Raw genomic sequence first — 22911 nt, 5'->3', positions numbered from 1 at the left:
TCCCATAATAGAGAGCTACTCTCTTCCCTGATCCAGCTTTCTGGTCCTTTTTCTAGCCATGACATCACCTCCCCAGACAATAATTAGGATCCACCTGCATATCAGATTCCAGGCTCAGGCAAAAAAACAAAACAAAACAACAACAACAACAAAAAACCAGTAGTATAGCCACAGTTCCTTTGGAATATAACTAAAATATGCCTACTAGCTATCTACAAAACAGAGACTCCCTCTCTTCATCTGCACTATTCCAGCCTTTAGGTCCATGATTGGTCAACCATTAGTTTGGCTTCGTAAGTTAACTCTCTTTTCAACCACCAGGTTCCAGATGCTAGCACGATGCCAACCAGACTTCCCGGGACAGACAACCCCAACAATATGTCCTGGAGCTCCGTTTATTGAGAGCCCTTCCCCACTAGGGAAAGAGAGAGACAGGCTGGGAGTATGGATCAACCTGTCAATACCCATGTTCACCAGAGAAGCAATTACAGTAGCCAGACCTTCCACCTTCTGCATCCCACATGACCTTGGGTCCATACTCCCAGAGGGATAAAGAATAGGAAAGCTATCAGGGGAGGGGATGGGATACAGAGTTCTGGTGGTGGGGAATTGTGTGGAGTTGTACCCCTCTTATCCTATGGTTTTGCAATGTTTCCTTTTTATAGATAAATAAATTTAAAAAAATAAAATAAAGTGTTAAATTTTTGCCCCTCCAGGGTTATCACTGGGGTTCAGTACCTACAATGGCAAACGTTAGAAGAATAAGTACCTACAATATTAATCCACTACTCCGGGAGGCCATTTTTTCCATTTTGTTGCCCCTGCTATTGTAGTTATTGCTTATGTTGGATAGGATAGAGAAATCAAGAATGGAGGGGAAGGGGGTCAGGTGGTAGTGCAAAAGGTTAAGCACATGGCACGAAGCCCAAGGACCGGCAAAAGGATCTAAGTTTGAACCTGCAGCTCCCCACCTGCAGGGGGATCATTTCACAAGCTGTGAAGCAGGTCTGCAGGTGTCTATCTTTCTCTCTCCCTCTCTGTCTTAAACTCCTCTCTCCATTTCTCTCTGTCTCTTTATCCAACAACAACAACACTAAGTAACAATAATAATAACCACAACGATTAAAAAAACCTGACAAAAAGAAAAAAAAAAAAAGGGCAACAAAAGGGGAAAAAATGGCTTCCAGGAGCATTGGATTCATGGCACTGAGCCCCAGCAATAACCCTAGAGGCAAAAAAAAAAAGACTGGAGAGGAAGGGGGAAAGACAGACCCCCTTCTATAAGGTGGGGAGCCAGGATCCTTGCACCAGTCCTTGTGCTTAACATGCTCCACTACCACCCAGCCCTCTAAAGTGTTAATTTTTTTTTTTTTTGCCTCCAGGGTTATTGCTGGGGCTTGGTGCATGAACCACTGCTACTGGTGGCCATTTTTTCCCCTTTTATTGCCCTTATTATTTTATCATTGTTGTGATTATTATTGTTGTTGTTGTCATTGTTGTTGGATAGGACAGAGAGAAATCGAGAGAGAGGAGACAGAGAGGGGGAGAGAAAGATAAGACACCTGCAGACTTGCTTTATCGATTTTGAAGTGATTCCCCTATAGGTAGGGAACCAGGGGCTCGAATCCGGATCCTTACGCTAGTCCTTGCACTTTGCCACAAGCACTTAATCCACTGCGCTACGGCCCAACTCCCTAAAGTGTTTAATTTAATCACTGCAGTAAAGTCAGGTTTAATTTTTGTTTTTGCTATTTTATGAACCAGTGAAAACTCTTTCAGAAGCTTTGTAATAGTAGAAACTGTAATGCATAGTAAATTTACATAGATTTAATAGAATGATGTAAGAAGACAAATAAAATATTAATTGTTTTTAACTCTCAAAAAAAAATACTTAGGTGGTCCAAGAGGTGGAACAGTGGATAAAGCATTGGACTCTCAAGCATGAGGTCCTGAGTTCAATCCCTGGCAGCACATGTACCAGAGTGATGTCTGGCTCTTTCTCTCTCCTATGTTTCTCATTAATAAATAAATAAAATATTTCAAAAAATACTTAGTTGAAGGCTAGGGAGATAGCATAATGTTTATGCAAAATATTTTCATACCCAAGGTTCTTAAGTCCCAAATTCAATGTCCAGCAACACCATAAGCCAGAGCTGAGCAGTGCTCTATTTCTCTCACATATAAATTATATCTATTTTAATATTTAAACGTCACCCAAACTTTGAATTACAAATCACAGAGAGAAGATAAGCAAATGACTTACTGAGTGCAAAGTCATATGGAGGTTTCCCAAAACACCCTGATCACTGGACACAGAAAGGAAAATAAACTCTAATCTGCTTCTGGAAAAACTTGACTTTCCAAAACCCCTATTTAGGTATGCTAAAGAGATCACTGCCAAATGAATTTTTAAAAAATCCTGTGGTACAGGAACTGGCACAGTGGAGAAAGCACAAGAGTCTCAAGCATGAAGTCTAAAGTTCAATCCCTCACAGCACATGTACCAGAAAAATGTCTGGTTCTCTCTCTATGCCTCTCTTCCTCATGAGTAAATAATTTTTAAAACAATGTAAAAAATAATAAATCTAAAAAAAAATCATCTATATCTAAAGACTTAGTGCTTAAAGAAATACTAGCATCGTGGTCTGGGAGGTAGCGCAGTAGATTAAGCATCGGACTCTAACGCATGAGGTCCTGAGTTCAATCTCCGGCAGCACATGTACCAGAGTGATGTCTGGTTCTTTCTCTCTCTCCTCCTACCTTTCTAATTAATAAGTAAATAAAATATGTAAAAAAAAAAACCAAATGCCAGCACCATAACCTTCTAAAGGCCAAAAAAGTGGAAAATACATTTCACTATAGTATTTTATGTAAAGCTTCAAGATCGTGTGCCAATCGGTTAAAAACAAGCCTCAATATACATAAACAAACAGATGGACAAAGGATCTACCTAGCATGTCAGAGTTACTATCTGTGTGTGCCAAAGATGCTTTTTTCTGCTTCTGAAATGACACTCCACAGCTTTAAAAATTCTTACACCACCTCCTGATAAGGTGAAATCAACCACAAAGTTGCAAATTTACAAAGGAAATGTATGTAACAATATATTTATTGTCAAACTTGAGAATACTGCAGAGTATCAAGTCTCTAAGACAAATTTGACAACATATTTTAATGAAAAAAGTATTACCTATAGGCCCCTCTCCTTCTTCTAATGATCTCTGATCCATGATGTGTCTAAACATAGGCAACAGAAAAGCAATAGTTTTTCCACTTCCTGTCTTGGCAATACCAATCAAATCTCGTCCAGACATTATAGCAGGGATTGCTTGAGTTTGGATTGGTGTGGGCTTTTCATATCCGTGCCTTAAAGAGAAAATGAAAGAACCGAAATCTCTGGTGAGGCATTTAAAGTGGTTATGCCAAAAAATATATTACTTACACACACACACACACACACACACACACACACACACACACACACTGAAGCCCCAAGGTTCAATGTCCAGCACCACAAGCTAGAGCAAATAGTGCTCTGCTAAGAATAAAAAATAAAAGGAGGGGGTCAAGGCAGTAACACAGCGGGTTAAGCGCTCATGGCACAACACCGAAGGCCCGGTCAAGGATCCTAACTAGAACCCCGCCCCAGCTCCCCAACTGCAGGGAGGGTGGTAGTTCATAGGAGGTAAAACAGTTCTGCAGGTGTCTTTCTCTCCCCCCAACCTCTCTCAATTTCTCTCTGTCTTATCTAAAAAACGACAGTAATAATAACAACAGCAATAATAACAACAAGGGCAACAAAAGGAAAAATGATCTCCAGGAGCAGTGGATTTTTAGTGCAGGCACTAAGCCCCAGTGACAACCCTGGAGGCAAAAAAAAACAAAAAACCAGTATCTAAGCCTCTCAGTCTCATGAAAATAAGGTATTTCAAAATGTTGCATATCCAAATAATGAATTTGGCAAAAAGGAATGAAATATTATAACATTCTGTGGTCCAGGAGGTGGAGCAGTGGATAAAGCATTGGACTCTCAAGCATGAGGTCCTGAGTTCAATGCCCGGCAGCACATTTACCAGAAGGATGTTTGGCTCTATTTCTCTCCTCCTATGTTTCTCAACAATAAATAAAATCTTAAAAAAAAAAAAAAAGAAGAAGTAGTATTATAACATTCTGTGACACAGATGAACCTTCCAAACACATGAATGGGTCTTGGCAGGGCACCCCGTTGAGGGCCTTTGTTATTGTGCTTGGTTCCCATCTGCAGTGGGTCGCTTTACAAGCAGAAGTAGTACAGCAGGTGTCTTTCTTTCTTTTTTTTTATCCCCCGCCCCAGGTGTCTTATTACCTTCTTCACGCTCAATTTGTCTCTAGCCAAAACAAACAAATAAATATATAAAAGAGTTTAAATAAAAAGAAAACATCAAGGGGCCAGGTGGTGGTGCACCTGGTTGAGTGCACATTACAGTGCACAAGGACCAAGGTTCCAGTCCCTGGCCCCCACCTGCAGGGGGAAAGCTTCACAAGTGGTAAAACAGTGCTGCAGGTGTGTGTCTCTCTCTCCCCCTCTCTATTACCCCCTTCCCTCTTAATTTCTGACTGTCTCTATGTCTCTATCCAGCAAATAAAGATTAAAAAAAGAAAAGAAAACATCAAACATCATGCTAAGTTAATCTTTATGATTCTATTTTTACCAGAGCACTGCTCAGCTCTCGTTTACCATGGTGCAGAGGATTGAACCTGGGACTTTAGAGGCTCAGGTATGAGTCTCTTTGCATAACCATTATACTATCTATCTCCCCCGTCCCACTCCATCCCCTGCCTCAATATTACCATATGCCTGAGCTGAGTAATGCTCTGGTGTTAAAAAAAAAAAAAAACTAAAATTAAAGTAAAGCAATAATTTCAGTATTCATTAAATATAATTAAAGTCCTAAACTATATTAGGGGCAGAACAAGAGAAATAGCTCACTAAATACAGAGCCTGCATTATTGTGTGTGTGGTTCATGTGGAGGTACTATATAATGGAAAAGCTTTATCTGCCACTTAATGTATCTTTAAATGTCAGAGGTCTGGAGCAGGGAAATCACACATACATAAGACACAGATGCACATAAATAAATAAGTAATGGTGAACAAGCCAGGAAAATATTAAGTGGTGAAACACAGGACTTGAGCACCTAAAGGCCCCAATCTTTATCTCTGGCACCACACAGGCCACAGCTAAGCAATGCTTTGACCTCTTTTGTTTTATCCCTGTCCTTCTGTCATAAACATATTTTTCTTTTTTTTTTTTTTTTTGTTTTTTTTTTGCTTCCAGGGTTATTGCAAGGGCTCGGTGCCTACACTACGAATCTACTGCTCCTGGAGGCCATTTTTCCCATTTTGTTGGCCTTGTGGTTAACATTGTTGTTGTCATTGCTTTTGTAGTTGATGGATAGGACAGAGAGAAATCAAGAGAGGAGGGGGAGACAGACACCTGTAGACCTAATTTACCACCTGTGAAGCGATCTTCCCTCCACCCCCGTGGTGGGGAGCAAGGACTCCAAAATCCTTACTTTAGTGCTTGCACTTTACACAATGTGCTACTACCTGACCCCCTAAATAAATATTTTTAAAAACAGAGTGGAAGGGGCTGCAGGTGTCTTTCTCCCTCTTCTTTGTATTCTCCTCCTATCTTGATTTCTCTATCTGATCCAATAATAGTAACAAGGGCAACAAAAAAAAAAATGAAAAAAATGGCTTCCAGGAGCAGTGAATTTGTAGTGCAGGCACCAAGCCCTAATGATAACCAGGAGGCAAAAAAAAAAAAAGTGGAAGTTTTTCTTTTCTTTTTTTTTTTTTGCCTCCAGGGTTGTTGCTGGGGCTCAGTGCCTGCACCATGAATCCACTTGCTCCTAGAGGCCATTTGTTTTCTCCCTTTGGTTGCCCTTGTTTTTGTAGCCTAGTTATGGTTATTATTGCTGTTGTTGATGTCGTTCGTTGTTGGATAGGACAGAGAGAAATGGAGAGGAGGGGAAGACAAGAGGAGGGAGAGAAAGACAGACACCTGCAGACCTGCTCCACCGCCTGTGAAGCGATTCCCCTGCAGGTGGGGAGCCGGGGGCTCAAACCGGGATCCTTATGCTGGTCCTTGCGTTTGTGCCTCCTGTGTTTAACCCAGTGCGCTACCGCCTGACCCCCTTGCTTTTCTATCTTTACTTATTTACTGGACAGAGACAGAAATTGAAAGGGAATGGAAAGATAGGAAAAAAGATAAAGAGACACTTGTAAGCACTGCTTCACCACTTCAAAAGCTTTCCCCCTGCAGGTAGTGCTGAATCCTTGATCCTTGTGCATTAAAAATTGTGTGCCACCACCTGACCCTGTGAGGAAATTTTTCTATTATAATAAAAATATTACTAAGGGAAAAACTGAGATGAAATAGTTACTTTAACCAGTAAGACATTGGGAAATATAAACAACCAGTAACCACTTACTTTTTGAGAGAATTTAAGATCTTCATAGAAATTCCACACTGGACCCAAGATTTAATTGGTTTGGGACAACCTTTTCCTTTGACAGTAATGCCCTCCATTTCTAATCGAAATACATTCACCTCTACAAGACAAAACCCAGATTAGAAAGTCTTAAATATTTTTCTGTTATTGGTGATTTTTACTTTTCAATTAGGTGTGATTAAGATGAAAAATCTACAGTTCTTTGTATGTGTTATCAAACGTACTTCTAGGGTTTTCTTTGAGTCAAACTCATACTTTGACTAGAGAACGCATCCTTTTCCTATCTTTAGCTAAATACATTTCCTACATTGCATACAACACAGAATCAGGCTTTTCACATTTCTTGAGATCAAGCAAACACTCCATCCAACTCTGATGTTTCTGTTCCTAAATACATCCATAACCTTTAATAAAAATATTTCCTGGAGATTGGGTGGTGGGAATTGTGTGGAGTTGTACCCCTCCTACCCTATGGTTTTGTTAATTAATCCTTTCTTAAATAAAAAAAAATAAAAATAAAAAAAAATATATTTCCAGCACAAAGCATTGAACAGCTATAGAGAGTGGTCCAGAAGGTGGCACAGTGGATAAAACACTAGATTTTAAAACATGAGGTTATCAAGTTCAATCCCTGGCAGCACATATGCCAGAGTGGTGTCTGGTTCTCTCTGTCTTATCTTTCTCATGAGTAAATAAATAAATTCTTTATAAAAAGTAAATAAAAATAGGGGCCAAGCGGTGGCATACCTGGTTGAGCGTACATGTTACAAATCACAAAGACTCAAGTTCAAGGCCCCAATCCCCACCTGCAGGGGGAAAAGTTTTGCAAGTGGCGAAGCAGGACTGCAGGTATGTGTCTCTCCCACCCCTCTTGATTTCTGGCTGTCTCTATCCAATAAATAAAGATAATAAAAATAAAATAAAAGCTTTAAATTTTTTTAAAAACAGCTGGGAAAACAGCATAATGGTTATGCAAAGAGACTCTCATGCCTGAGGCACAAAAAGTTTTTTTAAATAAATGAAAAGAAAAAGAGCACTAATTAGTTTTGCAACCAACTAAAACAAATACTGATATAGTTTAGCTGGTAGTCTGTCTTAAACTATAAAAACAACAAAACAATGCTGGGCAAAGAATAAAACCACTTGACCTTCAATCAACAGGTACCCAGATTATCTTTCTTCAACCAGTACTAACCAGATTCACATCACTTCTTAACATTTAACTCCCAAGAAATGGGTAGTGATGTATTATTTGGTAACATTACTTGAAGATTATTCTCAGCTCCAAAGATTTTAATGAGATGAGTCAATTTTATTTTCCCAATAATTCCAAAAATGCAATGATTTCTGAATGCCAACTAGCTTTGTAGACAATGTTCCTATCAACAGTGACTTTTTGCCTTCTAATTTCCTTTCTCAATTCTTCAAATCAAACATGCAAATCCTTCCTCTGTATCCACCAGCTCATAGGTCTATGCACATTCATCACAGGCAAACTGAATTATACCCTCCTTTTTGTCCACAACAGTCAATAAATTAATAAAAGAGTTTTACCCTCTTGGGACATTTTTGCTAGTTCTGGAACTTCAACGTAAAAGTTTTTTCTGAAGGGCTCATACTCGATTTTTCCATGATCTACTGGTTCTAAAAGCTTTCTTTGTTTTGTCTGATAGCCTGTAAGGGCTGTCTGGAGATCGACTTCTTCTTCCTCTGAAGAATACTTTATATTAAAAAAAAAAAAAGAAAAGAGAAGAAGTTAAGACAAATTCATTGCTATTCTCTTCTTATAGAAAATAATAGCCGTGGGGCAGGGCACACCCTGTTAAACACACATAGTACTAAGCACAAGGATCATCACTAGGATCTGGGTTCCATCCCCACTCTCCACCTGCAGAGGGGACACTTCACAAGCAGTGAGTGAAGGAGGTCTGCAGGTATTACTCTTTCTCTTTCTCCCCTCTCTCCATCTGTACTGTCTAATAAAATGAAAAAGTGGCTGCCAGAAGCACTGGATTCAGTGCCGACAGCAAGCTACAGAAATAACCCTAGAAACAAAACAAGACCAAAAAAAAAAAAAAAAAAAAAAAAAAAACCTTTATTTATTTATTAATGAGATAGAACCAGAGCATCATTCTGGCACACACAGTGCCAGGAATCATACTCAGAAGCTGGGATTTCGTACATGAGAGTCCAACATTTTACCCACTGCACCACCTCCTGAGCATATTCATTGGCTTTTATTATTTGACCTTCTCAATTTTTCGATTTAAGTTTTTTTATTCACTTCTGGAGCAGGGGATTGAACCTGGGACTTAGGAGTCTAAGGCATGAGTCATTTTTACATAACCTAAATTATGCTATCTACCCTCACCCTACCATATTCTTCAGAATAACTATTCCTTTTTCTCTTTTTTTTTCCCCCCAGAGCATTATTAAACTCTGGCTTACGGTTAAACAAAAAAGACTTATGCCTAAGGCACCAAAGGTACCAGATTCAATTCCCGTCACTACCATAAATCAGAATTGATCCATGCTTTGGTAAAATAAATAAAATGAATAATAAAATAAATACTTGTAGAATATGATGAACAAGTCAAAAGTAATGAAGACTTACCTCCATGGCATCCTGATCATTCTCCATCAGCTCACCTTTCTTCTTATCAGAATCTATTACTGCTTTCTTCGTTGTCACAACAGTAACAACTTTCGTTACCGTTGGCCCAGACTTCTAAAAAAAAAAGTTAAAGAATGAAGTACAACTGAAGACTGTAAAAACATAAATAAATGCTGTCATAATTTATTAGTTTAGTATTAGTTGTTGGTGACAATTAGATTAGTAACAATTTTCTCCCGAATTGTATCACTGCTGAAAAATAGTATTATTTGCATAAATAGTAATTAAATAGTATTATTTAATAATAATAGTATTATTATTTTGTAATATAGTTTGCAGTATATAAGTAATATTAAGTAACAGAATTTGGGAGTCGGGTGGTGGCGCAGTGAATTAAGCGCAGGTGGCGCTAAGTGCAAGGACTGGCGCAAGCACCTGGGTTCGAGCCCACGGGTCCCCACCTGCAGGGGAGTCACTTCACAGGCAGTGAAACAGGTCTGAAGGTGTCTCTCTTTCTCTCCCCCTCCTCTTTCCATTTCTCTGTCCTATACAACAACAACGACATCGATAACAATAATAACTACAACAGCAACAAGGGCAACAAAAGGAAATAAATATTTTTTAAAGGGGGGGGGGGGTCGTGTGGTAGCACAGCGGGTTAAGCGCACGTGGCCCAAAGCGCAATGACCGGAGAAAGGATCCTGGTTTGAGCCCCCAGCTCCCCTCCTCAAGGGGAGTCACTTCACAAGTGGTGAAGCAGGTCTGTAGGTGTCTATCTTTCTCTACCCGTCTTCCCCTCCTCTCTCCATTCCTTTTTGTCCTATCAACAATGAACGACATCAACAACAATAATAATAACCACAATAAGGCTACAACAACAAGGGCAACAAAAAGGGGGGGAGAAAAAAGGCCTCTAGGAGCAGTGGACTCATGGTGCAGGACACTAAGCCCAGCAATAAGCCTGGAGAGAAAAAAAAGTAATACAATTAATTTCTAAGATAACAGTAAATGGTACTTTGCACTCTTTTAGCAAACCAGGTACTGTTCTGAAAGGCTGGGGTAAATCAATAAACAAATATAGTAATCTATAGTTATTTATTTTATAGAGGATTATTATTTTTTCAGAAGGCAATTAATGCTATAACTGAAAAAGACAAGGGGGTCAGCAAAACAGTTCAACTGCTACAGCAAGGGACTTCTAAGTATGAGACTCTGGTTTGATCCCCAGTGCTACGAGTAGCTTCTCTCTAATATGAAATTTGCTCTTTCATATGTAATAAATCTTCAAACAAAGATGCTACATGGTGGAGTCAGGCAATAGTGCAGCGGGTTATGCTCAGGTGGCACCAACTCCAAGGACCAGTGTAAGGATCCCAGTTCAAGCCCCCAGCTCCCCACCTACAGGGGAGTCGCTTCACAAGTGGTAAATCAGGTCTTCCACTCCTCTCTCCATTTCTCTCTGTCCTTTCCAACAATGACATCAATAACAATAAAACAAGAAGGGCAATAAAAGGGAGTAAATTAAAAAAAAAAGATACTAATGCTGTATAAGACAGAGAGAAATTGAGAGTGGAGGGGAAGACAGAGAGATGGGAGAAAAAGAAAGACATCTGCAGACCTGCTTATGAAGCGACCTCCCTGCAGGTGGGGAGCTGAGGGCTTGAACTGGTATCCTTATGCCAATCCTTGCACTTTGCACCATGTGATTTTTTTTTTTTTTTTAAGAGAGACAGAGAAAGATACAAAAACAGAGCACTGCAAAGCACTAGCTTATTATGGTATGGAGGACTGAACCAGGGATTTCACAGAGCCTCAGGCATGAAGAGTCTCTATGCATAACCAATATGCTACCACCCCCCAACATGTGAGCTTTTCCTTAACTCGCTGAGCTAGAATGACTCTTGAGGGGCTGGGCACTAGTACATCTGGGTCTGAGACCCTGCTACTCACTTTGCAGTAGGGATGCTTCAGGAGCTTCAAAGCAGTTCTGCAAATGTCTCTCTTCCTTAACTACTTCCCCTCATCTCTCTATTTCTCTCTGTCCTATCTAATGAAATGGAAAAAAGGTAAAAATGGACACTGTGAGCAGTGGATTAGTGTTGGCACTGAGCCCCAGGGATAACCCTGGAGGAAAAAAAATCTTTAAAGACTATCTGGAGTTAAAACTCACTAATGGGGAGTTGGGCGGTAGCGCAGAGGTTAAGCGCAGGTGGCGCTAAAGCTCAAGGACCGGCGTAAGGATCCCGGTTTGAGCCCCCGGCTTCCTACCTGCGGGGGAGTCGCTTCACAAGCAGTAAAGCAGGTCTGTAGATGTCTATCTTTCTCTCCCCCGTCTCCCCCCTTTCCATTTCTCTCTGTCCTATCCAACAAGGAGGACATCAATAACAACAATAACTAAAACAATAAAAAAACAAGGGCAACAAAAGGGAATAAATAAAAAATGAAAAGAAAACTCACTAATGTTTATGGTACTTTAACACCTAAAATAGGGGAGCAAAATAAAATAATGAAGTGCTATAGTCATTCAAATCAACAGTGAGTCAATGCAACAATAACATCAAATTATTCCATTCAAAATATATTTATTTATTTTATAGCATCAGGGTCCTGCTCATGCATGATTCCAAGCTCTCAAACTGGTCTTCTCACTCTTCATTGCAGGTAGAGGTAGAAATAAAGACATAACAATACTGCTCCATCATTCATCCCACTGGTGCAAAAAATGTTAACATGGGATGTCAGGACTCCACATAGGGCCTTGGAGGTACTAAGTCTAACGACCCCCCCTTTTTTTTTTAATGAGAGAAAAATCAAGAGCATTACTCCACCAATTGTGATGCCAGGGAACAAACTGGTAGCCTTATATATGCTAAGCCATGAACTCTACCCATTAAACCACCTCTGATCCCTAGAAATACAAAATTTTTGAAAATGAAAGTACATACCTTTTCATTTCCACCACCACCTTTGACACTTCTCATATTAAACTTTTTTACTTCTTCTTTCACTTCTTCCATGTAAGCATCTAATGGATCTAACTCTTCACCCTCCATTTCACTTCCTTCCTTTTCTGCTTCTGCAGGATCATCTTCATCATCTATAAGATCATAATACAACTTCTATGTAAATGTATTTCAAATGGAAATACCTCACACCCCAATGTCAGGAAACTGAGGATGTGGTAGAGCCTGGCAGGGTTTGACCTGAGGAGTGTGTCTATCCTGTCAGTCTCGCTCTCTACTGAGAGGCTAAGCAAGGAGGGACAGGAGTAACCCCAAAGGTTTGCCCATCTTATCAGACTGCCTGCCTCACAAAGCACCCCACATTCCTGATACTATGGCCATTAGATAAAAAGAAAGGGGGCGATGTCGGGAAATTGTGAGGAGCCTCACAAAGCACCCTGCATTTTTTTGCCTCCAGGAGCCTGGCATTCCTTAAAACATTAAGCCAGCTCCCCCTGATCCACCCTGCATTCCTGATACTATGGCCTATCTACATTATCACTGTTTTGCCTGAAAGATCCCCACCTATTCCATTCCTTTGATCTATCTTCTTTTTAGCCTCAAGACCCTCCTGCCTGCAGGGTCTTATTAATCCTACCAGTTAAAACCCTCGCAACAGTTGCTAAGAAAGTTCCTACCTTTCCAGCCCCTTTTGCCTTACTCCACCCCTTTCCTAGTCATTTCTGTTTCCAACTTACCACTTCCGGGTATGCCCTTTAAAAGCCTTGGCTTTCTGATCAATAAAGAATTGCACTGCCCCACCACAAGCTTGGTTCATGAGTCATCTCCCTCCGGTCGCTGAGTGAGTAGCAGCCCAGGCAGGCTCAGGTCGAGTTCTCTCGAATAGAGTACGCGCCCAGGAAGAGGCACCCCTACGCTAGCCCGGCACCCCACTAATTCAACATTTTACATTCCTAATGTTTATTTCATTACCCAGACATCTGCCTTTCAAAATTAGTCCAGGCCCATAAATGCTCACAATTTTAAGTTTTAACATCATGCATGTATTAGTTTTTAATAATAATAAATAGTAAAGTGATAATATACCCTTAAAATAGAGAACCACAAGACACTGAATAAGATATCCCAAAGAGGCCTGGTGATGGCACACTCAGTAGAACACATTACCATCAGGGGAAGCCGTTCAGGTTCAGTGAAACAGTGCTACAGGTGTCTCTCATTCTCACTCACTATTATGCCTTTCCTTCTTAATTTGTTTCTATCCAATAAAGAAAGTATCAAAAAATACATATCCTAATGGCCCAGTACTTGACTCAGCGGATAAAATTTTGGACTCTCAAGTATGAGGTCCTGAGTCTGGTCCCCAGTAGCACATGCACCACCAGAATGATGTCTGGTTCCATCTTTCTCATTAATAAGTAAATAAAATCTTTTTTTTAAATGCATATCCTACATTGAATTTTACAACTACAGCTGCCTGCAAGGCGACTCAGTAGATAAAAGCACTATACCCTAAAGTATGAGGTACTGAAATCAATCCTCAGAACTGCAAATACCAGATTAATGTTTTGGTTTTCTCCTCTTCCCTCTTTTCACTTTTTTTTTTCGCCACCATGATTACAGCTGGGGCTCACTGCAGCAGTATGAATCCAAAATTACAGGCAGTGATTTCTTCCTTACTTCTCCCCTTTTATTTTATTATATAGGATAAAGAGAAATTTAGAGGAGAGAAGATAAAAGGACAGGGAAGGAGAAACACCAGCAGATGTGCTCCACCACTTATGAAGAAACCCTCTGGAGCTGGGGAGTGGGGGATCAAGCCCCAGAACTTATGCTCAACATGGTGCACCACCCTCCTCTCCCCCACCACCCCATATCCCCTGTTTTCTTTTTTTTAACAGAGCACTTCTCAGTTTCAGCTTATGAAGGATGGAGAGCCTCAGGCATGAATCTTTTGATAACCATTATGCTATCTATCCCACCTGCTAATGAATATATATATATATATATATATATATATATATATATATTTTAATTTTTACAGTAACACTTATAAAAATAAATAAAACTAGGAGTTGAGCAGTACCGCAGTGGGTTACGGGCAAGTGGCACAAAACGCAAGGACCTGCCTAAGGATCCCAGTTCGAGTCCCGGCTCCCCACTTTCAGGGGAGTTGCTTCACAGATGGTGAAGCAGATCTACAGGTGTCTCTCTCCCCCTCTGTCTTCTCCTTCTCTCCCTTTCTCAATTTCCTATCCAACAATGACAACATCAACAACAATAACCAAAACAAAAAAACAAGGGCCACAAAAGGGAAAATAAATTAAAAAATTGAAGAAAACAAAAAGAAAGAAATATCCTTAATCAGGCAGAGGTAGATAGCATAATGGTTATGCAATCCCCCACACCACTATGAACCAGAGTTGAGCAGTGCTTGGGGGGGTGGGGTGGGGAAAAAAAGCTGTTCTAGAACTATAGTGATTATCTTTTTTTAATTTTTTAAAATTTATTTTTGCTCCAGGGTAATCGCTGAGGCTCAGTATCTGCACCTGAAATCCACTGTTCCTAGAGGCAATTTCCCCCTTTTTTTGCCCTTGTTTGTTGTTGCTGTTATTATTACTGTTGTTACAGCTGTCATTGGACAGAATAGGACAGAGAGAAATCAAGAGATATGGGGAAGACAGAAAGGGAAGAGAAAGATAAGACATCTGTAGATCTGCTTCACTGCCTGTGAAGCAGTCCCCCTGCAGGTAGGGAGCCGGAGGTTCAAACTGGAATCCTTACACAGCTCCCCGTGGTTCACACCATGTGTGCTTAACCCACTGAGCCATGGCAGAGCTCTCTATAGTGATTATCTTAGGGAAGTGGGATGGTGGTGATACAGAACTCTGTTGGTGGGTGTGGAAGCATACACAGTAATCTTATAATCTTGAATAAAAGAAATTTCACTCATCATTCCTGAATGTTTTAAATGAATTGTTACACAGGTTATTAGTATTCAACATAAATATACCATCATCATCTTCTAAACTCCATTTTTTCCCTTGTTTCATCTCTTCAATTTCCTTTTTTAGTTCTCCTATGTTTTCCATGGCCTTTTTACGTTGCTCTTCTCGCCATTTTTCAACTCTTTCTTTTCGTTTTCTCATTTCTTCCTCCAGCTTATTCTGGTCAAAGTTCTTGTGGAAAAAAGAGAGAGGATGAGCATTTTTATTCCATATATAAGTTTATATATATATATATATATATATTTAAAAATATATATTTATATAGTTTTTTATATATTTTATTCCATATATAAGTCTCCAAATTATAAAGGATGATTAGTACATACATGAAATCTTAAATTTAGGACAGATTTAGTGTTTCACACATCTGATGAGTAAAAACCAATAAACTATTTTTTAAAAAGTTCCTCCAGAGTGGTTGAAGAGGTGGCACATTGGATAAAGTATTGGACACTCAAGCATGAGGTCCTGAGTTCAAGCCTTGGCTGCACATATACCAGAGTGATGTCTGGTCCTTTCTCTTCTCCTGTCTTTCTCATTAATAAACAAATAAAATCTTTGGGGAGTGGGGCAGTAGCATAGCAGGTTAAGCACATGTGGTGCAAAGCGCAAGGACTGGCATAAGGATCCCGGTTCAAGCCCCCAGCTCCCCACCTGCAAGGGAGTCGCTTCATAGGCAGTGAAGCAGGTCTGCAAGTGTCTTATCTTTCTCTCCCCTTCTCTGTCTTCCCACCTCTCTCCATTTCTCTCTGTCCTAACAACGACAACAACAATAATAACTATAACAACAATAAAAAGACAACGGCAACAAAAGGGAAAATAAATAAAATTTTTAAAAAAATATTTGAGAGGAAAAAAAAAAGTTCCTCCAGGGGGCTGGGCAGTGGTGCACATGGTTAAGTGCATAAATTGCCAATCGCCAGGACCCAGATTTGAGGCCCCACTACACCCATGCAGAAGAGACATTTCATTTAAAAAAAAAAAAAAAGCAGAACTACAGATATCTGTATTTCTCTTCCTATCTCCCCATCCTCCCTCAATTTCTCTCTGGCCTAGCTAAAAAAATTAGAAAGAAATGAAAGGGGGGTGGTCCGGGAGGTGGCGCAGTGGCTAAGGAACTAGACTCGCAAGCATGAGTTCCTGAGTTCAATCCCTGCAGCACATGTACCAGAGTGATGTCCGGCTCTCTCTCTCTCCTTCTATCTTTCTCATTAATAAAATAAATAAAATCTTTAAAAAAAAATGAAAGGGGGGAAGGAAAGAAGGAAGGGAGGGAGGGATGATGGTGCACCAGGTTGACCACACATATAGCAATGTGCAAGGAGGCAGGCTCAGGTCCCTAGTCCTCACCTGCAGGTAAAGTAAGTGGTGAAGGCATGATGCAGGTCTCTCTCTCTCTCTCTTTTTTTAACCAGAGCACTGATCAGGTCTAGCTTATGGTGGTGTGGGGAATTGAAACTGGGACTTTGGAACCTCAGGCATGACAGCTTGCATAACTATTATGCTATCTACCTCTGCCTTCTCTCTCCCTCTTCCCCTTACAATTTCTAGCTGTCTCTAACCAAATAAATAAATAGGGGGTCGGTGGTAGCACAGCAGGTTAAGTGCACGTGGCACAAAGCACAAGGATCGGCAGGATCCCGGTTCAAGTCCCTGGCTCCCCACCTGAAGGAGGTCTGCAGGTGTCTATCTTTCTCTCCTTCACTGCCTGTGAAGCGACTCCCCTGCAGGTATCTTCCCCTCCTCTATTTCTCTCTGTCCTATCCAACAATGACGACATCAATAATAATAACTACAACAATAATATAAAACAAAGAAAAATAAATATTAAAAATAAATAAATAGATATAAAAAGGAAAAAAATTATGTTCCTCCAAAAAACAAACTAGAAATAAAAAGCTAACTGTTTTCTATTGCAGTGCTAGGTCTTCATGCAGGCATGCCTGTACCACCACCAGGAAGCTTTATTCATTAAGAAATATAAAAAGGGGAGTTGGGCTGTAGCGCAGCCGGTTAAGTGCAGGTGGCGCAAAGCACAAGGACCAGCATAAGGATCCCGGTTCGAACCCCAGCTCCCCACCTGCAGGGGAGTCGCTTCACAGGAGGTGAAGCAGGTCTGCAGGTGTCTATCTTTCTCTCCTCCTCTCTGTCTTCCCCTCCTCTCTCCATTTCTCTGTCCTATCTAACAACAACAACAAAAATAATAACTACAACAATAAAACAACAAGGGCAACAAAAGGGAATAAATAAAATAAATATTAAAATATATATATATATATAAAAAGATACATAATTGTGGTATGGGAGATGGCTGAGTGGATAAAGCACTGAATTCTCAAGCATGAGGTCCTGCATTCAAGCCCCAGCAGCACATGTACCAGGGTGATGTCTGGTTCTTTTCCTCCCCTATCCTTCTCATTAATAAACATCATCTTAAAAAAAAAAAAATTAGATACACAATCTATATAGCACTGGAGTTTCCCCGTGCCACTGTGGTGCAAGGGCTTAAACCTGGACCATTTGCAATGGAAGACACATGTCCTATCTGGGAAACTAAATCTGGTGCCTTGAATGACAAACTTAAATGCTATAAATTATCTCATTTAAAGAAATATGTACATGGCAGAAGTAGATAGCATAATGGTCACGTGACAGGTGAAGCAATGCTACAGGTATCTCTCTCTTCCTCTCCATTTTTCCCTAACCTCTTAGATTCTGGCTATCTCTATCCAATAAATATAAAAGAATTTTTTTTAAAGCAATGTCTAACATGCCTGGAGCTTCCTTGTTATTATCCACACTGTTTCCATGTGAAGACAGGGACAGAAGTTAGGGACTCACACATGACAAAGCACATACTTTACCCACGGAGCCATCTCCTGGTGCCCTGATACGCAACTTTAAAAAAATTATTTATTATTGGGAAAAAAAAATTTCTTCATAGGGACAGCAATTATTTTAGCTATCACCTTATATATCTTAGGTCATTTATTTAAAAAATGAAATATATAGCACAAACACAAATAACAATGTCATTGTAGAAGTAAGTCTGATATTATTTCTTAGAAATAATATTTCGGGGACAGGTGGCAGCACACCTGGTTAAGCTGAAATGTGTGCAAGGACCCAGTTTCAAGCCCCTGGTCCCACCTGCAAGAGGAGAGCTTCACGAGCGGTGAAGCAGGTCTGCAGGTGTCTGTCTGTCTTTTTCCCTCTCTATCTCCCCCAACCCTCACGATCTCTGGCTATCTCTGTCCAATAAATAAAGATAATAAAAAAAAATTTTTTTAAATAATATTTCTAAGACAGGAAACATACGCCAGCATCTTTTTCTTTTTCATCTTCCTTGTCATCTTTGTCTTTTTTCTTCTCTTTAGAACTTTCCCCACTATCTGTTTTCTCTTTGGATCTAGACCTTCTAAAAAAGAAAGAAAAAGAGGTCAACTATTGTGCTTGGTAACATTCACTTCAAAACATTTTCATAGATTTGCAATTTATTTTAAAGTAAGATATTTCTATAACTCAACTGCAGTTTTATATTCCATTAATAAAAGCATTTAAATATAATGAAAAAATTAATCTTAAGGCATCAGTCACAACTACTACTAAATATACTGAAATACATCCATAGCAAGTTGGACATATATACAAACATTCACAATATTTAAGTGAGAAGTTTAGTAAATGAAGAAACATACCAAGTTCTTAATATTCTAAAAGATTATCTGTACGGGTAATATTTTAGTGCCAATAAGCATATAATATAAAATCTTATAATAAATAAAAATGTATGTACATCTTTATAATTCATGATCTTCCCTCTCATAACAATGCGTTTAGAAAATGGAGTTGGGTGGTGGCACAGCTGGTTGACTGTACATATTGCAAAGCACAAGGACCCAGGTTCAAGCCCCCAGTCCCCACCTACAGAGAGGGTAGCTCTATGAGTGGTGAAGCAATGCTGCTGGTGTCTCTCCCGCTCTTTGCCCCTTTCTATCTCCCTCTTCTCTCTCAACTTCTGATGATCTCTATCCAATAAATAAATATAGTAATTTTTAAAAAGAGGGAGATGCATGGGAGTTAGGCAGTGGAACACCCAGTTGGACACACATTGCAGTGCACAAGGACCCATGTTCAAAACCCTGGATCCCCACCTGCAAGGTCAAAGCTTCAAAAGTGTTGAACAGTGCTGTAGATATCTCTCTATCTCCCCCTCCCGTCTGAATTTTTCTGTCTCTATCCAATCAATAAAAATTAGATTTAGAGCTGAGGACTTAGCATAATGGTTATGCAAATCCCTCTCAAGCCCAAGGCACTGAGGATACCAGGTTCAAGCCCCAATACCACCATAAGCCAGAGCTGAACTATGCCCTGGGAAAAAAACATTTTTCAAGATACTTTAATGCAAATATATCTATTCATTTATACACTCAGAATATTTTATTTTTTAATTTAAATGCAAGACTTCAATGTTTGAGATCTCTGGACATTAAATTTGATTGACAACACAGAATATATTTTGAAAAATTAGTAATCCTTTGAATGTAGAATGTTATCCCTAAATCTGATTTTCTAAAGCTCTCAAGAAAGTACTAATCATTGTGCAGGGAAAGTACATTAAAATTAAACTTTATAGGGCTGAGTGGTGGCACACCTAAGGTTGAGTGCACATGTTACAATGCATGCAAAAGGACCCAGGTTAAAGGCCCAGTCCCCACCTGCAGGGGGAAAGCTTCACAAGTGGTGAAGCAGGGATGCAGGTGTCTCTCTGTTTCTTACCCTCTCTATTACCCCTTCCCATTCACTTCCTGGCTGTCTCTATCAAATTAATAAAGACAATATAAAAAAATTAACTTTACTCAAATTTAAGATATAAATTACTAGCAATTCTATACAATCCACTCCAGAAAATAGAAAATGAGGGAATAATTGCTATTGAATTATGAAATTTACCATTCTGGTGGGTCCAGGTGGTGGCGCAGTAACTTGAATGACAGACCTACAAACACGAGCTCTTGATTTTAATACACTTGTGACATATTTTTCAGAGTGATGCATAGGACTTCTCACTTGAGAGTCCATGCTTTGTCTAAACATTTGCCTACCTCATGGACCACAAATACAAATTAACACAATACTAGCAAATACAACTCAAATAGCATAACGTTTCTACAGAAGTATTTCATGCCTGTGGCTACAAGAACTCAGGTTCCATCCCAAGCACCACCATTAAGATATAAATAAACCATGCTCAGGAAAAAAAAGGGGGGGAGGCTGAAGGTGAAGGGGGAGGAGATGGGAGCAGGGGAGGGGAAAGAGTAAATGGAAGGAGAAGGAAGGAAAGAGAAGGGTAAAAGGGAAGAAGAAGGAGGAAGGGGAAGGGGGAAAGGAGAAAGGGGTGAGGGAAGGAGAAGGCGGAAAGGGAATGGGGTAGGGGAAAAGAAATTTAGATATGGGAGTCCGGCGGTAGCGCAGAGGGTTAAGCGCACGTGGCACAAAGCACAAGGACCACAGTAAGGATCCCAGTTCGAGCACCCAGCTACCTACCTGCAGGGGAGTCACTTCACAGGCAGTGAAGCAGGTCTGCAGGTGTCTATCTTTCTCTCCCCATCTCTGTCTTCCCCTCCTTTCTCCATTTCTCTCTGTCCTATCCAACAACAATGACATCAAGAGCAACAATAACTACAACAGGGAGTTGGGCGGTAGTGCAGCCAGTTAAACGCACTTGGCGCAAAGCACAAGGACGGGTATAAGGATCCCGGTTCGAGACCCCCGCTCCCCACTTGTAGGGGAGTTGCTTCACAGGTGGTGAAGCAACCTTCTCTGTCTTCCCTTTCTGTCTCTCTGTCTCAGAGCTCTTAAAAATAAACAAACAAAACACAAACTATAATATACTTACACCACAAATATAATCTGACAAAATGAAATATTTAAGCAACACAGATGAAATTTCTTTTTTATATATTTACTTATTTTTCCTTTTGTTGCCCTTGTTTTTTTTTTTTTTTTTATTGCTGTAGTTTTTATTGTTATTGATGTCATCATTGTTAGGACAGAGAAAAATGGAGAGAGAGGGGAAGACGGGGGAGAGAAAGATAAACACCGGCTGACCTGCTTCGCTGCTTGTGAAGCGACAACCCTGAAGGTGGGGAGCCGGGAGCTTGAACCAGGAACCTTACCCTGTCCTTGTGCTTCACTACCACCCAAATCCCCAGATGAAATTTCTAATAATGTTTAGTAAAAAGAGAAAAGATAAATCTCAAGTCTCTGTCCCAGGACAGAAAACTATAAAGAAATACAAATTAATTACTAGCACATGCACAGAGTAGGGAGATGGATCAGAAAAACACAACCCATGGAGTCGCGCCGTAGTGCAGAGGGTTAAGCACATGTGGCGCAAAGTGCAAGGACCGTCGTAAGGATTCCGGTTCAAGCCCTGGTCTCCCCACCTGCAGAGGAGTCACTTCACAGGCAGTGAAGCAGGTCTGCAGGTGTCTTATCTTTCTCTCCCCCTCTCTGTCTTCCCCTCCTCTCTCCATTTCTCTCTGTCTTATCCGACAACAATGACATCATTAACAACAACAATAATAACTACAACAATAAAACAAGGGCAACAAAAGGGAATAAAAAAGAAAATCTTAAAAAAAAAACAAAAAACCATATGTCGTCTGCAGGAATCCCACCTAACTCAACAAGACAAACACAGACTCAAAGTGGAAGGATGGAAAACTACCATACAAGCCAATGGACCACAAAGAAAGAGCAGGAACAGCTATTCTCATATCTGACATAATAAACCTTAAAATAAATAAAACTTAAAAAGATAGGGATGGGCATTACTTAGTGCTCAGAGGATCAATCAATCAAGAGGTCTTAATGATTACCAAACATCTACTGAAAGACCTACAGCAATATATTAACAGCAACACAGTAATAGTAGGGGACTTCAACATCCCACTCTCTCTCAACTTGACAGATCATCCAGGCAGAAAATCAACAAAGAAACGAAGGAGTTAAATGAACAGATAAACTAGAACTTTTGGACATTTTCAGAGTAGGTCCCCACCAACAGAGATAAAAGTTTCACAAGCAGTAAAGCAGGACTGTGGCTGCCTCTATTTCTCTTTCCCTCTCTATCTTCCCTAGTGATTTGTTGATCTATCTAGCCAATGAAGAGTAAAATTAAAAAAGGACCAGCGTAAAAATCCTAGTTCATGCCTCTGGCTCCCCACCTGCAGGGGGGTCACTTCACAAGAGGTAAAGTAGGTCTGCAAGTGTCTTTCTCCTTCTCTGTCTTCCCATCCTCTCTCCATTTCTCTCTGTCCTATCTAACACTGACAACATCAGTATCAATAATAACTACAACGAAAATAAAAAATAAAAAAGGGCAACAAAAGGGAAAATAAGTAAATTAAAAAAATGTTAAAAAAATATTTGTGACTAATATGGAGATTATGTAGAAAAGGTATGTAAGTCCTTAAACAAGTCATGACAGTGTTGACAAAATACAAAAAAACAAAACACCAATGAGAACCTTAAAACACTATGTCTAGGGGGTCGGGCGGTGGCGCAGTGGGTTAAGCGCATGTGGCGCAAAGCACAGGGACCGGTGTAAGGATCCCGGTTAGAGCCCCCAGCTCCCCACCTGCAGGGGAGTCGCTTCACAGGCGGTGAAGCAGGTCTGCAGGTGTCTATCTTTCTCTCCCCTTCTGTCTTCCCCTCCTCTCTCCATTTCTCTCTGTCCTATCCAACAACGAATTGCGTCAACAAGGGCAATAATAATAACCACAACGAAGCTACAACAAGGGCAACAAAAGGGGGGAAAAAA

General features: G+C 40.1%; 1 protein-coding gene across 1 annotated transcript in view; it reads right to left on the bottom strand.

Annotated features, from left to right (window-relative positions):
• Positions 1-22911, bottom strand: part of DDX46 (DEAD-box helicase 46) — an 80637-nt gene that overhangs the window by 44577 nt on the left and 13149 nt on the right. The window contains exons 4-10 of the mRNA XM_060171335.1: positions 18402-18501; positions 15089-15254; positions 12058-12209; positions 9113-9226; positions 8053-8218; positions 6478-6598; positions 3191-3366 (exon numbers count right to left, since the gene is read on the bottom strand). Coding sequence (XP_060027318.1) covers positions 3191-3366; positions 6478-6598; positions 8053-8218; positions 9113-9226; positions 12058-12209; positions 15089-15254; positions 18402-18501 — 995 coding nt within the window. The remainder of the gene's footprint in view (positions 1-3190; positions 3367-6477; positions 6599-8052; positions 8219-9112; positions 9227-12057; positions 12210-15088; positions 15255-18401; positions 18502-22911) is intronic.

The sequence above is a fragment of the Erinaceus europaeus genome, chromosome 2, assembly GCF_950295315.1.
Source record: "Erinaceus europaeus chromosome 2, mEriEur2.1, whole genome shotgun sequence".
NCBI classification, from domain to species: domain Eukaryota; kingdom Metazoa; phylum Chordata; class Mammalia; order Eulipotyphla; family Erinaceidae; genus Erinaceus; species Erinaceus europaeus.
The sequence above is the reverse complement of the archived record's forward strand: the minus strand, read 5'-3'. Positions and strand labels throughout refer to the sequence as shown.